Here is a 17585-nt window from a genome sequence, read left to right on the forward strand (position 1 = left end):
AAACCGCAGTGCGCTCAAATTGCCCGCCCGAGTCGCACAGGAAACTGACGTCATGGTGTTATCCGGTGACGACGTCAGCCCGCGCCGTCAATCTTTAAAACTTTTGCTGTGTAATCTGCACCGCTGAGGCTCACAGACGTCTTCTTTTCCCGCAGATAATCACTCAAATCTCTCGGTTCACACCTGTAATACACAATGGAGTATTTAATTGGAATACAGGGGCCTGATTTCGTCCTGGTCGCAGCTGATAATGTCGCAGCCAGCAGCATTCTTCAGATGAAACACGGTATGACAACGCGTTAGCTTAGCGGTTAGCCACTCACCTGCTAACACACAAACCTGTTTTCATACTTCTTATTCGACATGTAATTAACGTTTTATCATCAGAATAAGAGCTTAAATGTTTGCTTTTATACGTTAAGATTGATATTAAGGTGTAGCCGCTCCTAAAACTACAATTTTATCACAATTTCTGGGTGTAATTTAAGATAGCAAATGTAGCTGCGGCTAGTAGAAGGAAGCGGCTTTACCTCATTTATTATTATCAGCTTAGTTTAAGGTTCTCTGTTTGTATTGTCAATAACAGCGTTTAAAGAGGCATTGTTATGTAACTTTCTGTGTTTATTAAATGTATTAAACTTGTGTTAAAGTGATAAGCATGACTTGCACAAACTGGTTTGTCAGTGAAAGTGAAAGTAGCTGTTTTACTGCTGCTAATGCTGGTAGCAGCAGGTTATCCAAACACACACAATGAGTAAAACACACAATATTAGCAAATTTAAACACAATATAATATTAAATACAAAGTAAATAAGCACTAAAAATATCAAAACTAAGAATGGGAATATTTACAACCAGGATTTAACTAAGCATTACTAGTCTTAAATATGAAAGATTGAATGTAAATGTGCTAAAACAGAGTTGCAAATGGACAGTATTGACATAAGTTAAAGTGCATGAGTGTAAGATAAGAAAAGATATACTTTATTCATCCCAGCAGGGAAATTTAGGTGTTCCAGCAGCCAGCATACATACAAACACACAACACAACACATATATTCATACATATCCCACCCATACAAAAAACATGAGCCCACAATACATAGCCAGGATAAAAAAGTGGTATGGATGGTCCATGTGCATAAGTAGCTGTTACTCATGGTAAATGGTAAATGGACTTGAGCTTATATAGCGCTTTTCTAGTCTTCCGACTACTCAAAGCGCTTTTACACCGCCTGTCACACCCACCCTTTCACACACTGATGGTAGTGATCGCTATGTAGTATCATCCATCAGAAGTAACTAATCCCATTCATACACCGCCACCGAAGCAGCTGGAGCAACTTGGGGTTAGGTGTCTTGCCCAAGGACACATCAGACATGTTGCTCAGCTGGGGATCGAACCCCCAGGTTGAGAGGCGACGACTCTACCAACTGAGCTACAGCCGCCCTCATAGATAACAGTACAAAATACTAGCAGTGCATATGATAGATAAATAAATAATTATGATAAAAAAAGCAGTTAAGTGTGCAAAATACAGTTTGATATATGCAGCTCAGGCTAAAGTTTAAAAGTTTAAATGTCTTCTGTCCTTACTTAAAGGGGAGTCGTTATAAAGTGCAACTGCAGTAGGTAAAAAAGTATTTTTAAATCTGACATATGTAGACATATAAGCAGAAACTATACAATATAACGGTGAGTAGACAGACAAATGAAGTGAACTTGAGTGCAGGGATAATTTGTAAATGTAACATGTGCAGAACAGATTACAGTAAGGAGAGACAGATATTATCATGATGACAGTTCTCTGCTCACATGAGGTGAGCTGTTGTACAGAGTTATGGCCTTCGGTAGGAAGGGTTTCTTGTATCTGACCTTGTGACAGCGGCGTTGTCTGTTGGTCGACCAATGGCCACTTAAAAATAGAATGATAATGAATTAATGCTCCTTGTTTGTTTTTTTTCAGACTATGACAAAATGTTCAAACTGAGTGAGAAGATCTTGCTACTGTGTGTTGGAGAGGCAGGAGACACAGTACAGTTTGCCGAGTACATCCAGAAGAATGTGCAGCTCTACAAAATGAGGAACGGTAAGTAACTCTGAGATGATGGTTGTGTTAGTAAATGACCTCCTTATTTCTATAAAAGGCCAATCCACAATGATAACAGCTGTGTTTACATGTGCACCATTTCTTCAATCAGATTCAAATGATTCAAATTTTAACTACACTTTAAACACTGACGTTAAACAAAGTTATAAGATTATGACATGTGGTACGTGCATCAAACGTTTATTAAAATGGAAACAATTTTTACATAAACAAAGCCATCCTGTCTTTGAAATTTCAGCTAAATTAGCTGTTCATTCCTGTTAACATACATACAAATTGTGCTCTAACTTGTGAGGAATTGGACTCTGTTCTATGGTAGTCAGGTACATTTTCTGTCACTGGGTGTATGTCAAAGTTTTTTTGTCTGGATCAAGCCATTTCAGGCAGAATTCAGGCCTTCTGTTTTTTGTTTTTTCCCGTTATTATTATTATTATTATTATTATTATTTTTAAAGATTTATTTCTGGGCATTTTGTGCCTTTTTATTGGAGAGATAGGACAAGTGGATAGAGTCAGAAATCAGGGAGAGAGAGAGTGGGGAATGACATGCTGGAAAGGAGCCACAGGCCGGATTTGAACCTGGGCTTCAGCCTCCATGCATGGGGCGCGCGCACTAACCACTGCCCCACTAGCGCCCCTTTCCCGTTATTATTTGAAGTCTAGTTCCTAATCGGCACGTCATATTCGGCGTGCAAGACGGCATGTGTTGTAACTAAACGAAGCTGTTGCTGCACGTCTCCAGATGTTGCTCCTCTACTCTCCCCCTCGCTGTGCATCAGATTTTATTCTCCTCGTGTGATTTAGGATCTCTGTATTTCATTTTTCCCTTTTCTTACTTTTATATCTCCTCTTCCTTATTAAACTGAAAGCTCAGCAGTATCTGTATCTGCCCTGTAATCGATAAACAGGGAGAGTGAAAGTCTGCAGGACCTTCAGATATGCGCAGTTGAAGAGAGGGGCAGACATGCAAAGTAGGAATGATTTCACCCCAAGCAGGAAGACACAATCAGATCAAGTGTGTACACATGGATATCAATCTGAACAAGGATTGGCATAAACCACCCCTCTTGTTCATAATAAAAAAAAAATTTGGAATGAGCCAGATCAGATCAATCTCCTGGATTGATGTGTTCACGTGAAGCATTTTTAGTCTCATCAGGGTTTTAATCATATCATTTGTGTCCATGTAAATATTAAATGTGGTGTCACACTGAAAATTAAAGTTTGTGTTTCTTTTTTATTTTATTAGGTTATGAACTCAGTCCATCAGCAGCAGCAAACTTCACACGAAAGAACCTTGCAGACTACCTTCGAAGCAGGGTAACTATCCTAACACACACAATATAACGATCGTCTTTTTACAACACAATCTCTGAAAGAAATTTCATGTTTTACTACCCACATAAAGATGCAATCTGTGCCCTTAGTTGTCTAAATAGACAATTGTCCTGGAGCGTTTCCATTCACTGACTGTCGAACGGTTTCGTGGGCACTGGGAAGACCATTCATAGTTTAAACAACATGACGGCCAGCAATAAGATTTTTAAGGTGGAATATAGCAGCTTAAACTATGACCCTGTAGTGTCCTGCCTGTAGTTAGTTGATTATGTTCACATGAACTAGAGATTGGGAGCACAAGAATAAAGTAGTATTTATTTGAGCTTGTTCCGATAAATCATTTGTCCCTGTTGGCACTGATGTTATATTTAAAAGCGGGAGTCCTTTACTGTCAGCCTGTTAAACCGCCATCAGCTTCCCATTAAGTGATGGTACTAACCGTTACTTTCTGAGAAAAGTATTTTGTCATCATCAAAATTGTTTTCTCATGCCCAGGGAAAATGTTTGGCCGTTTTATAGAACAGTAAGAGGAAAGATGTGACGGTAAAAAATAACCATAACATAATAACTGTCTGAGTTGAGGAGCATGAAGATGTAAAAAGATTGAGCATTTTTGTTAGTTATATTATTGGCCTTTTTATCTTTATTAGATAGGACAGCTAAAGAGAGACAGAACATTTTTGGGAGGGGAGAGTAGGGGAAGACATGCAGCAAAGGACCGAGGTCGGATTTGAACCCAGGGCCATTGTACTCTGTACATGGGGTGCGCAATATAACCGCTAGACTATCGGTGTCTACCTATTCGCTTGAGCCTTTGATAAAGAAAATAAGCAGTTTAGTGTACAAAAAGTTGATATGGTTGTTTTTTAAAATATTTTTGCAAACAACTTATTTTAATTAAAAAACAGTAAGTACCGTTAAGCAGTGTCTTACTATCCACTCGCCAGAGGGGCTTTCCAAAGGCCTAAGTGGAATTCTGCACTAGGACCCAATGGTGGCTCTTTTACTACGTTACTCAATGAGTGTAAAAACAAAATGTAACTTCAAAATAGTCCACACTTCTTGATTTAATTTTTTTATTTTTATTATTCAGAGCTTGACATTTTCAAATATTTATTTTTTATTTGAAATAGAACATTGAACTAAATTATTATATACAACCTTCTCTCCTCTCCAGACGTGTCCTCAGGTTAGACCTGATCCAGTGTCTGCTTTGATTACACATAATAAATACTGCAGTGATTGTTGTCTGCTCCTCGTTTCGAAGTGCTTAACTATTGACGTACGGCTGCTTTTGGCTCATCATTGTCCTGATTTACTGCGACTCGATGAGTTGAGGGGATGATGTAGTCGGGCCTTTCCCATAAACATGATGTGCTCTTTGGGGAAATTTGGGGACAATTGATTTTACGTTTAACAGTTCTCGGCAGCACAAAACTAATTCAGGCGATACACTGAAAAGCTAATGGCTCAGACCTCAGCACCAAACTTTGAAAGATTAATTACAATTTAACAAGAAGTTTCTGAATCTTATTGACTTCACTTTCATACAGCTTATTTGCCCAACAACCAGAGACAACCAGTTATGTTTGTTTGACTTTAAACAATGCTGGTATAACACGGTCAGACGCTGATACACAAAGGAAAATCGTCCTTGAAAGTTCGGACCACACATTATTAGTCACAGAAGACAAGCCGGACAGCCGCATGGTGCCCTCACTATGTTATTCATCTTTCAAAGACGCCCCTGTGGTGCACTTCGTGTTGTCGTCATGTTTTCTCTGCCCTGCTTCATTTTTATGCTTAAAAAAAAAAGTCTACCTTTTTTTGTTTAAGCAAAGCAACTGCACACACTTTCAACACCAGTTATCTTTGCATATTTTCTCAGTAGCTAATTAATCCTGTGTTCCAGTGGTCATCCTCTGAATTAAGCAGATTCATCATGGACTGATGAGTGAACATACCTATAACAATTTTAATTCCTATTTTAACTTAATTACAGTCCTCTGTTAGCACTCGCAATCTCATTTAGCTCCAGGGAACCAATGATAGAATCACAAATTAATTCCCATAAGTTGAAGTAATATTCACTTCAAATTGAAGGGTTGGTGTCTGTATGTGAGAGATTACTCGACCATTTTATAAATGTGTGTCTATATCGGATTGAAATAACTTATTTTTTGGCCAAAACAGGAAATAGAATAATTTCAACACAACAGAGACCATGTTCGTCTTGATGACGTATTAACAGATTATGCATTCGTCTGAAGTTCAGGTGGGAATTAGGTCTCAGGTGCAATTATACTCGTGTCTTTATCAGCTTGAGACATCTAAGCTGAACCCGTTGATTCATTTTGACAGAGCCAGGTACATTTGTCAGCTTGTTGTGAGTGGTGACGAAGGTTTCTCCCTTTGAGACTTCATGAGAACACCTGAGCCTGCAGCGCTGCCCCCCTCCCCCAACCACCACCATCCCAACTGCACTCTCATTATTCATGTATCATCAAAAAATATCAGCGTTTTGACCTGCAAATCCAAACTTGAAGAAAAACAGAACTGTTAAAAAAACCATGAAGGTGCAGAATTTTACTCATTACCTGTGTTTGCTTGGATTTACAACCAGGCGAGGTAAGCAGCTAATTTATCTGTCTGTGTGTTTGTGAGTTGGCTTGTTTATTTATGCCGAACACGTCTTAAGAAACTGCAGTGCTTTTTAAAATTATTATGTGTGTCCTTAAGGCCCTGCAGAGAACTGAGATAGCTCCAGAAGCAAAACACCCTTTAGACCTGGCAGAAGAGTCAGAAATACACAAACAAGGACTAGATTCTGGTGCATATATTTACTGAACACTAAGCAAAGTAGGGCATCAGCTTATGATTATCATCATTTTTGATTGATCCGCATGATTAATCGACTAATCATTTCATCTGTAACATGGAGAGATTGTCCAAAATGCTCATCTTACTTTCCAAGACCCTAAAAATGACATTTCTGCGTCGCTTCTTTTTGTCGAACTGTCGAAGTGTCCAAACCCAAATACTCCTCGTGAATTTAAAAAATGTCAAAGAAAACCAACCTCAGCCCTTTGCTGCATGTCATCCCCTGCTCTTTACCTGTTAAGATATTATGGAACAAATTATTTTACGATCAGAAGTGATGAAGTTCAGTGGAGTTTCAGTGCCAGACTGAGTATTGAACGTATTCGTTGATCAATGGATTTTCCAGTTTCAGAATGAGTGCTAATAAAATGTATTAGAGGGGACATTTGATGTTTTGTTTTGGGCTGTCTTCAGTTCAATACATGCCAAAAGGATAATTAAATGAACTCATTCTGGGATATTTATCAAGCTAACCAACTTTATAAACCAACTTTCTTTTAAATGGACTAAAAAAGGACCAATCTTAAATTTGATGTCATATATTTTTTGCAGCCAGATCAAGGATATTCTGTATTTTTGGCTCAAAAATGTCTTAAATACGTTCTTAAAGTAGCAATAATACAAGCAGTGTTCATCACAGATAAGCTCGATATGCTTTACACTGAGAGTAAAACCAAAGACACAGACATATTTAAATTAAGTCCACAATCATCATGGATAAGATACAGAAATCAATGAATCAAACAAGCAGTCAACATACATCAGACACCTTACAGCAATCAAAAAGCAGAAAGAAAGTCAAATAAAAACGTGGAGGAAACAAATTTAACCACACATACAACCAAACACACAAGTGGTCACATACACGCACACACGGATGAACTAAGCTCAAAGTCGTCGTTGACTTCCCAGTAGAACATTTCAGCCGTGCATATACTGTATGACATTGATTTGAACTTGTACTACACAGCTGCTTGTGTTTGAAGTTGTAACCTGCTCTGCTCAAGTCACTTCTGCTCGTACCCGCTCGTTGTGTCTCTTGCACTAATTTGTTAAGAGCAGTGCAGCCGCTGCTTGTCACAATAGCAGAAGGGTGAAAATAATTACAAAAAACAATTAGTGTGGCAGAGGAGGGAATGTGGGACACATCGAACGGGGGATAGAGGAGGAGGGAGACGAGGAGGAGGAGCGGGGGTCCCGGGGGGGGGGGGGGGGGAAGCAGGAGGCCCAGTAGACAAACTTGAATGTGAGAACGAGTAGGAGTCAACATACAAACACAATACACAGCCGGCTCACAGAGGGACCTATAGGATCAGGATCGTTTTCATTCTGTCAAGGTTGTACGTGTTGCGGAGGATAACATTTATATTCATGTCTTGCCATAAGCGACGAGTGTATCGTTATTTTTTGGTGCCTCGCGGTTATGAATTTGGTTTTATGAGTGCAGGATTTACTAACGCTGCGTCCTCAGGAGTGCTCAGAAACTGAAGCAATAGCACTTTCTCCTCGACATCCCACACCTTCCTGCAGCTATGCTCCTCTCACATTCATCAACCTCCAGAGTACACGGACATTTGCAAATTATGTTGTATAAACAGTTTTTTTTAACGGTGTCTTTTTTTTTTACCCCCCCAGAACATCTTGAGTTCGTAGAGTCTGTAATGTGTGCTGTCCATTTGAATGTCAAACTGAGAGAAATCCTCGATGAAAGTCTTTTTAATCGTTTAATATGGAGTCAAAGTTAAACTTTTTTTTAATCAAATACGCAGGACATACGTGTATTATAGTAATTATTCAATCTGAAGAAGTGTCTGAATGGTTTGTGACTTCAACTAATGTGCAATATTTTTATCACTGATCACCTCTACACTCTGATCTTAATCTGTAGAGTTGTGATTTTCTTCTACTAAAGTTTCCAGAAATAATGAAAAATAGCCCTCTACGTTTTAGGTAAGGCATTTTAAAATAACCAAACCATATTCCCTCAACCATATTCAATTTAGACAGAATATTAAACAGATAAAAACCTGAAAATCCTCACATTTCAGAATCCGGAACGAGTGGATTTAGAAAAATAGTGAAACAAACTTGACGAAAATTGTCAAATTTGAAATAATAAAATCTTGAAACAACTTCCGTCATAAACTTGTGCTGGCTTCCATTATTCATGGGATAATACGAAAATTGTTCTGTATGTCACAAACCTGGCCAAAATATTAGTAATTAATTACGGTATATAATCCTGGAAATGATTAAATCATGGCTTCATACTGTGAGCACTTTGTCTTAGATTTTGGTAATAAACATTTTCATTGCACTCAAATAGGACATCTCTTTTTAAATGAAGGAACAAACAATAAAACAAGCTCTCAATTCATATATAAAAAATCAATTAATATAAATGTATTATGATCTAACTGTCAGCTGAACATCAAGGGCTAGACAGTTTAACCATGTGTGGACAACATCAGGTGATTTAAGTTGATCAGGGTCAGCCTGTCTGGACTGATGTCATACATATATCAGTTAAAGAAATCCTTATTGCTCACGCGTATCCGTCATTTCAATTCATATTTAAAACGTCACAAAAGTGTTTATCAGTTGTGTAGTTTTTTTTTTTGGGTCCACACAACTTTAAAATAAATCACATGCCACCTGATCAGCAGTATAAATAAACTTTGACACCACGAGCTGGTTTGTGAACCGGAGACTAAGCTCATTTTTTGAATAAAACAAAACGTGTATTTGTTTAAAAAAAAAAAAAAAAAAATGCCTGTAGTCCCAAAGACTAGGCTCGGCTCCTGTCTGGGGGAACTGGCTGCATATGTTTGAGTTTATTTTAATTAATCTGATTAAATCACTGCAGATGAAAGTTCAACCCAGACAGAGAGGAAAGATAATGATCTCTTTCTTTTTCTAACATCCTTAAATCATCTTCTGAACCCCCCAAAATCATCACATAATCCCACTGGCATGTCCAAACCCTTAGGTTAAAAACCACTGGCTGATAAATTAATCAGTGGTATATTGTTCATTCTGATGGCCTTATTCCTGCAGGATAAATTACAGATGAGTCCTTTAGTCTGAAAGATGTCATACCCGAGTGGCTGCAGACCTCCGGGAGGTGTAGTTAGCTAAAGTCAGCAGAGCATGTCGGCGCAGAGCGAGCGAAACCCCCCGTTCACATACGACTGTGTGCTGCTTACCAGCCCGCCGTCCACAAAAACAACTCGGCTAACCTCTGGAGTGCAGCGTTCACTCAGGCTTTACAGAGGAGACACACACACAGTAAATAAAATCACCTGAGGCCTCGGCTCTGCTGCATGCATATCAGTAATGATACACATGAAATTCACCACAAAGCAGAACAACAACTGCAAAGTTTTAGGGGCATAGAAACTCAGCATCTGTTTGTTTTAGCTGACTGACTGATGTGCTGAAAGGTTTGCCCAAACCGAATAAAAATACAGAGATGATACTGATGGTTAATTGAATGTTTCAGGAATCTTAGCCGGGTTAATGGGGTTAAATTGTTACAGCAAAACTCAGTGAAGGCAGATGGTTAATAAATGTAAAAAATTGGACATTACCATGACGCCTAAAGGCCTCACAGCGTCAGTTTTTGTCTACGGATGAATTTTTATCCACAGCGTGTTGAAAGAGTTAAAATGTTAAGCTCCTAAAGTTGGAGTAGTTTATTATTATTTATTTTTTTCCTGTAAGTAAGAACAGCAACAGTTTGCCTCGGTGCTGCTGTGTTGCTGATCTACAGCTGGCCCCATATGGCTTTGTAAGATATTTTGTAGCACGGGCACACAATGGGCACAAATAATTACTGGCGCCATATTGCACACGGCTCCCCTGCTCCTGCACAGATGAACAATTAATACAGCAGATTGAGGAGAAATGCCAATAAAGAGAACATGCCCCGGGGCAGGGTGCAAAAATAGGGGGGAGGAATGGGGGAGAGGGAGGGAGGGGGGCGAGGGCTTGAGCGTGGAAGAGTCGAGTTTTGGGGATGAGTTTGTGATGATTCTTTTCACGCCCTGACCTTATTTTGTGTCACAACTTCAGGTGTTTCTCTCAGAATCCTGCACTTACAAATGTTTTCAAAGAATGGTGCGACCTTTCTGACCAGTTAAGGAGAGGTTGATACCACTCTTACATCTTTACGCTAAATATGAAACTAGCACCGCAAGGTAGTTTAGCTTAGCCTTGCTTAGCTTTGAGTCAAGACTGGAAATGGTTGAACATATATCCTGGCTTTCTCCAAAGGTTACAGAACCAGCCTACCAGAACCTCTTTAGCTCACTGATAGAACCTGAGCCTCAGCAATAAAACACAAAACGACTGAAAATGAGTCGTGGGCCATTTTAATTAATTCTACATAAAGTTTTTGAGCGAAAACGTCCAAACCTTTCAGTGTTTAACTTACTCATACACACACAAATTTGCAGTTTTCTTTCTTTCTCAAATGAACAGTACGCTGAACAGAATGTGTGTTTACAACATTAGTTGGACATAACATAATGGGAGGTGTGTGAAATTGTTACCTGCATTTATTCCCTAGTTTTTTTTTTTAATGGTTTTGAAGATTAAACGATAGCGATGTAAGGGTTAACAAAGGTCAAGGTTTAGTTTGTACCGTGGTTTTGGGATCATGATTTGGGACCAGTCTGGTTCAACAACAAACAGAAAGTCTCGGGTGCACAACTCTAGGTTTCTTTTATTTATTCTGAACTGACAGTGGTGCATGTTTACAGTTTGTTCCATCGTGTGATAGTCGGTTCAGCCTGGAGTGTAGAGAGAGAGAGAGATCTAATGTCCTCGACCCTCTCTGCTTTCACATCCAGAGGCTTTTTAAAACAGCGGGGATAAGTTGTTGGACACCAGTTTTCTGTTGCCGTCTGATATTCATTAGCATGTTTGACGTGTGTCCAATAACATACCGCACTCTGAACCGTAAGTTTCCTCCACACAACTGATTTTAAGAAGCAGGCAGGTCTTGTAGCTCCGCTGTGTCACTCCTTCTTTTCATGTGTTTTGTTGGTTCTGTGTCTTCTTCTTCGTTTGTTGTTTGATAGCAGTTAGCAAATAGTTACAAGCATTACCGTCACCAGGATTTGAGTGTGGGTACCGCCATGTGTGAGGGGTTAAGGGGTTGAAAAACTGTGCAAGATTTAAGTCAACACATCAATGAACAGTACCAAAATGTTTCTCTTTTAGTCCCTACAATCCAAATTTTAAGAGGTAAACGGAGTGGTTTGTTTCTGATAAACTCTTGGCTACTGGTTCTTAACTTTGTACGGAACCAGGCTAGCAGTTTCCCTCTGTTTCCAGTCATTGTGCTAAGCTATGCTACGGCGTTGAAAGGTGATTATGTCAGGTAGAGCTTTTGTTTCTACGGTCGTCTTGTTTGGCTGCGAGCGCGGAGTCACAGCGGGGCGGTACGAAGCATATGAAGAAAAAAAAACATGTGAAATGTTTGCATGTGTAGCTGGGTGTGAGTTCAGGTGGCTGGTTAACAAGGTGCTCGGTTCCCTCAGAGGTGACATGGGAAGCGAAGGTTATTTTGATGCCAAGTCCATATTATTGTTACATTGTAACCAGTGAGACAGGTGTGTGGTGGGTGGGGGTGACGCCACTGGGGTGTTTGCAAGCTCACAGAGGAGTAAAACACACATAAACACACACACACACTTAGATATTCATCCTGAGATTCACGCCTCAAATACACACCTATTTCTCAGGAGTGTGTGTATGTGTGTGTGTGTGCTTCAAACCGTCGTTAACACGCACACTAAAGCCTTCTCCACAGGGAGCATAACAATCCTTATTGCCCTTGTGGCAAATACGGCGCTAACACACACAAGTCACAGCAATAAGCAGGTCGGCTGAGAGATAAATTGAAACGAGAGGCCAGGTGTAGATCACAACTCGTCTGGCATCATATGAATCACATTTGCCTCGTTGAAAACGCAATATTTAATTCTCTCTTGCATTCTAATCAAAAAACTGCTGCATTTCTTCAAGAATTTAGGCCATAAGTTGTTTTGAAATCCCTAAAAATTGTCTTGCTTTAAAGGGATTTTTTTCTAAACTGGGGGGTGAACAGTGGCAAAGAGAAAATTAGTGTTTCGGAGGAAGAGAAGGGAGAAGAGGCTGCGAGCGTAAAAGATGTAATTTAAAAAATAGAGAAGATGAGGGGGGGGAGGAAGGGGCAAGAGAAACGACTTTAGAAGTTTTTAATGAGCCCTGGCGCTACTCCAGGGTACGGGGTGAGGAGGGGGAGGGAGGGGGGTTAGAGGAGGGATGAAGAGGGAGGGGAGGGCGCAAAAGGATGGAGCAACAGGGGTGTTGACTCCCAGCAGATGTCACACTGCCAGTGACACTGTCAAACACACACACACACACACACACACACACACACACACACACACACACACACACACACCTTCTCTGTCCTGTGACGCCCTTTCACCTTTCCTCTCCCTCCACCCCCCCCCCCCCCCCCCCCTTCTCACAGCTGTTTGTGCTGCGTTAATGTGGCCGCTCTGTACGTCACTCCATTTCTCCGCCAAATTTAAAATAAATACAATTAATTGGAAGCAATTATTTTTTGGGGGGAAGTTGAGAAAGAAGTTGTACTTTTCAAGTGCTAAGCTGCCGAGAACTTGTTGGTGAAAGGCGTTCAAACGGATACTTTAGCGACACACTGAACCGCTGCTGTCGTCTTTGTAGCCACATGCTAATCGCTAAGTCGTCACCTCTAATTGGAGAGACGAAGACGTTACTATTTAAGTGTGTAAATCATGCACTGTGACAGTTTAATACACACGGGGTACTCATGTTCACAAACCTGACTTCTGAGTCTAATATTCTTCAGATTCAGCTGATGGTGAAACGGCGCTCCACGCATTTTGAATAAGCTAAACCATGATGTTTAAAAATGTGTTTCTGCTTCATCGAATTTCACTTCAGCAAACATTTCTCATAATGTGCTAAATGTAACCTGTGCATCAACATTTTCCAATAAAATCCTTGTTATAGATCTGCATGTTAATCCTCCCCTCTCTCTCTTCAGACTCCTTACCATGTGAACCTGTTGCTGGCGGGCTACGATGACGCAGACGGTCCCGGTCTCTACTACATGGACTACTTGTCTTCCCTGGCCAAGGCCCCCTTCGCTGCCCACGGCTACGGAGCCTTCCTCACGCTGTCCATCCTCGACCAGCACTACAGACCAGGTCGGTCCAGAGAAATGTCTCATACATGTTATTTTCTGTTTCCTGTTCCCCCGAGACGGAGCGCAGACACAAATGAGAGAAATGGAGAAATGCTTTTTGAGTCTGAGGAGCGTTCACTGAGGAGGTCGTGGAGTTTATTTTATACTCTGGACACTGAACAGGGGTCTTGGTTAGGGTCTTAAACTTGGATATAATACTAGTAAACATCTAATGATATACCTGTTGAGACAGAAAAGTCCTCGACCCCCGATATCGAGTCATTTCTTGTTTTTAAATGCCAAGAATTGCAGACAAACTGTCTAACGAAGACAACGTCCAGCATGTTTGAGCAATTTATTGATAAAAGAATCTTATTTATATATACGTTCATAAGTTTTGTCCAAGCCTCTTCAAGAGATTGAACCGATCCGATCTGATCTTATATCAGTATCATGGCCGATATTGACGTAATTTAGATATCGGACTGGCGGCGCCGATCCTTGTCACTGATCAAGAAAGATGGTTGGGCACTTTAAAAATTCTCAACTCGCTCAGTCTCACTTTGAAGACACGTTCAGACTGAACTGTAAGAAGTTCCCACAAATCGTCTCCATGACGACGTTCAGACGAGATGTAAAGGCTCCTTTTACATGTTAAAAAAGTACAACTCTTACACTTCAGTTTAAAAGATTTAATCTGAAAAATATATCAACATTAAAATAACGGGGATTGTATCTTTTTAAAACACTTGGTATCAAAAGTTATTAAAGTTTTTTATAATCTGCTTTTAGTCTTGGTAATTGAAAAGAAAGTGATTACACCAGACAAGAGTTTGTAGGTTAATTTAGCTGTGGTTTTGTCGTGAATGTATTCTTGATTTGACCGTCATCTCATTTTCTTTTTTTTGTTTAAGATCTGACCCGAGAAGAGGCCGTGGATCTGCTGAAGAAGTGCATCGAGGAGGTGAGTTAAAGACGGTTTTATAAATACGACTAAGACACATGAAATGGAATTGTTTATTTTGTTATTTTGCATTTCACTCTCCATCCAAGCTCTGAAAAAAAATGCTTGTAATTCTTTAATACAAACATAGACCTTGAATTACACTTGTGTAATTTGGCTTCAGTGGATTTCCTCTTATTACTTTGAATCTAAATTGAAGTTTTACTTTAAACTAGTTATCATAACAGTTTTCTGTTTCTTCGTCTGTGCCTTCCCCCTCCTTCTCCTGCAGATATCTGACTAACTTTTAAATCAATTTAAATTCTTGTTTTTTATAACCATTTATATCGGTTTTTTAGAAAAGTGATTTATACTTCAGTGAGCCACATATCTCTCCTGGTCATACTCAACTGTTCATCTCTGACGGCCACAGTCGAACAAGCACACAGAGTTTGGACATTATAGGACTTTTAAAAGTCTTTTAGTTTGTTTTGTGTTCGGGCTCAGAGAAATGGCTCTTCAATCTTCTATTTGTCCCTTGGAAACGACACAATTGACAAAAAAAGTTGACTTTTGAACTTTGAAAAGTGACACATGAGCGGTTCTTTAGTTCGGTCCTCGACGACTCTGACCTCACCGAGGAGCCGTGAGGACAGCTGCCAGCCTTCACCGGGCTCGCTGACTGCAGAAATGTATCTCAGGGAAAAAAAAGTTTTCATGCAAAACTAATCCGCATTGTTTCGTTTATTGATCCATTGACTTTATTGGAATCTGCCCACAGTGAAACCAGAGAGCCTTTAGCACCACTGAAAGCCTTGACCGACCATCCCAGATACCATTAATAACTTCTTTAAAATCCTTTCTCCAGCTGTCTACAGAGATTACTATTCATAAACATGCCAGGAGACAAAACCAGACAGACTGGATGTGTATAAATATCTTAGTTGTTGTGGCATATTTAGGATAGAAAGACTGACAGGAGTTCAGAAATGCCTCTTAAACCCTTTTTAGTAAAGCTAGGTCTTCTTGTTTAAAATAGTCAGTCTTCCTCTTTATTTTGTAGATTTCTGATTCTTATTATTATTTATTTCTCTTTAGTCCGTTTTTTCCTCATCATCATTTCTCTCTCTCTCTCTCTGTGAATGTTTTCTAATACCTCTCCCTCCGTCTTGTCTCCGTCTCCCTCCTGCAGCTGAACAAGCGCTTCATCCTCAACCTCCCCTCCTTCACCGTCCGTTTGATTGACAAGGAGGGCATCCATGACCTGGAGACGCTCACCTCTGGCGCCAAGTGACCGCTCTCTGCTTGACTACCAACCCCTCACGCCCTCGATTCTTTCTCTCTCCTCATTTTTTTTTTTTTGTACCGTTGACCTCCTTGCTCTTTCTGTTCCAATAAAAAGTGACACACAGTTGAGATACAAGCTCTTTGTCCCTGTGGTGCTTTCTCGTTGCTCTCTAGTCTGCTCATCTGCACATGGAAAGAGAACAGCCTCCTGGCTGTGTACTTTTGCACTTGTACTCAGCGACTGTGTGTAATGTACACACTCGCTCATGCTTGTACACGTGTAACAAAACACGCAGGCATGTATAGTGTTTCTTTAAAAATAAAGGATTTTCATAAAATGTTGTATATCTGCTAAATGATCAAAATCTGTAGCCTTTTATCAGGACTCTAAAGAAAGTAGTATTTTAGGACTCTGTGCCTTAAAGAGTTTTTTAGTTTTAAATTTAGAGCTCACATGTTTAACTAATTTTATGTGTAATAAAAATAAGTGAATATATTCTCACTTCTTGTTGATCAAACCGAGCTGTATGCTCAGTGATACCCCTGACCCCCTGAAACTAAAAATAGCAATATATCCTTGAAGTTAATTAAAACATGAGAAAATGGGGCCCTAAAAAAAATAAATTAGCATAGAGTTGTATCAACACCTCTGACGCAGTGTCAGTGAATGAATAAACATAACCTGCACAGTGTGCACCAGCAGCAGAACGAATGAATCAGGTGATGTGGTACAGGTGTTCTGATTGTAATTCAGTCTGAGTAACCTCAGCCAGCTTTTCAAAACAAATCCACGTCGCTTCAGGAGAAATATATATATTTAAAAAAAAATATTGTACCTGATCAATGTTTTAGAGCCTCTGTTTATTTAACCACCCACCGATGCACCACACACCCCGAATTTAAATACCTGGAGTCCGACCTGGAGAAAAAAAGAAGTACTGAATCCATTAGTGTGAGATATATTATCAGATCTACTTCACCAACAGGAAGGTCAACACGCTGAAGATGCAGTCCAACTAAAGTATGCTTGTGTGTTTTATTGGTATAAAATAATCTCAACTCAAGGACATTTTTATTTCACTATTTTCTTGCTGTGTTTGCTAATGCAACGATTCCCAAGGTCAACAATAAAAGTTGAAAACAAAAACACTTTTTTAGATACTTGGAAAATAATCAGAAAGAAAAATATACCAAAATTAGAAGACGTTCCTATTCTTTATTCTCTCCTAAAACATTTGTAGGAACGCACAAGAACAAGACTCAGTGTTCATCTTTCAAATGAGACACCCTTTATGTTTTCAGTGCTTGTTTTTTAAAGGCATTGTCAGTACCATAGTTATGTTAAAAAAGGACCAGTCTGGCCATTCTCCTCTGACCTCTGACCTCCGGCTTCAAAAAGGCATTTTTGCCCAGAGAACTGACACTCACTGGATATTTTCTCTGTAAAGCCTTGAGATGGTTGTGCGTGAAAATCCGAGTAGATTAGCAGTTGCTGAAATACTCAGAGCAGCCCGTCTGGCACCAACGACCATGCCACGTTCAAAGTCACTTAAATCAACTTTCCTCCCCATTCTGATGCTCGGTTTGAACTTCAGCAGATCGTCTTGACCATGTTTACATGCTGAAATGTATTGAGTTGCTGCCATGTGATAGGCTGATTAAATATTTGCAATAACAAGCAGTTGAACAGCTGTACCTAATAAAGTGGCCGGTGAGTGTATGTCTAGATTTAACTTATGCTGTTCTGTAAGCCCTTTTCACACATGCAGTAAAGTCCTGAATATTTCTGGGGATGAGCAGC

General features: G+C 39.8%; 1 protein-coding gene across 1 annotated transcript; it reads left to right on the forward strand.

Moving 5' to 3' along the window:
* The first annotated feature begins 69 nt into the window (after positions 1–69).
* Positions 70–15920, forward strand: psmb2 (proteasome 20S subunit beta 2). The gene is made up of 6 exons (XM_061059599.1): positions 70–286; positions 1968–2090; positions 3361–3431; positions 13414–13576; positions 14469–14518; positions 15690–15920. The coding sequence occupies exons 1-6, from the start codon at positions 196–198 to the stop codon at positions 15789–15791; spliced, it is 600 nt and encodes a 199-aa protein (XP_060915582.1). The 5' UTR covers positions 70–195; the 3' UTR covers positions 15792–15920.
* The last annotated feature ends 1665 nt before the right edge of the window (positions 15921–17585 follow it).

This window comes from Labrus mixtus, chromosome 16 (genome assembly GCF_963584025.1).
Source record: "Labrus mixtus chromosome 16, fLabMix1.1, whole genome shotgun sequence".
NCBI classification, from domain to species: Eukaryota; Metazoa; Chordata; class Actinopteri; order Labriformes; family Labridae; genus Labrus; species Labrus mixtus.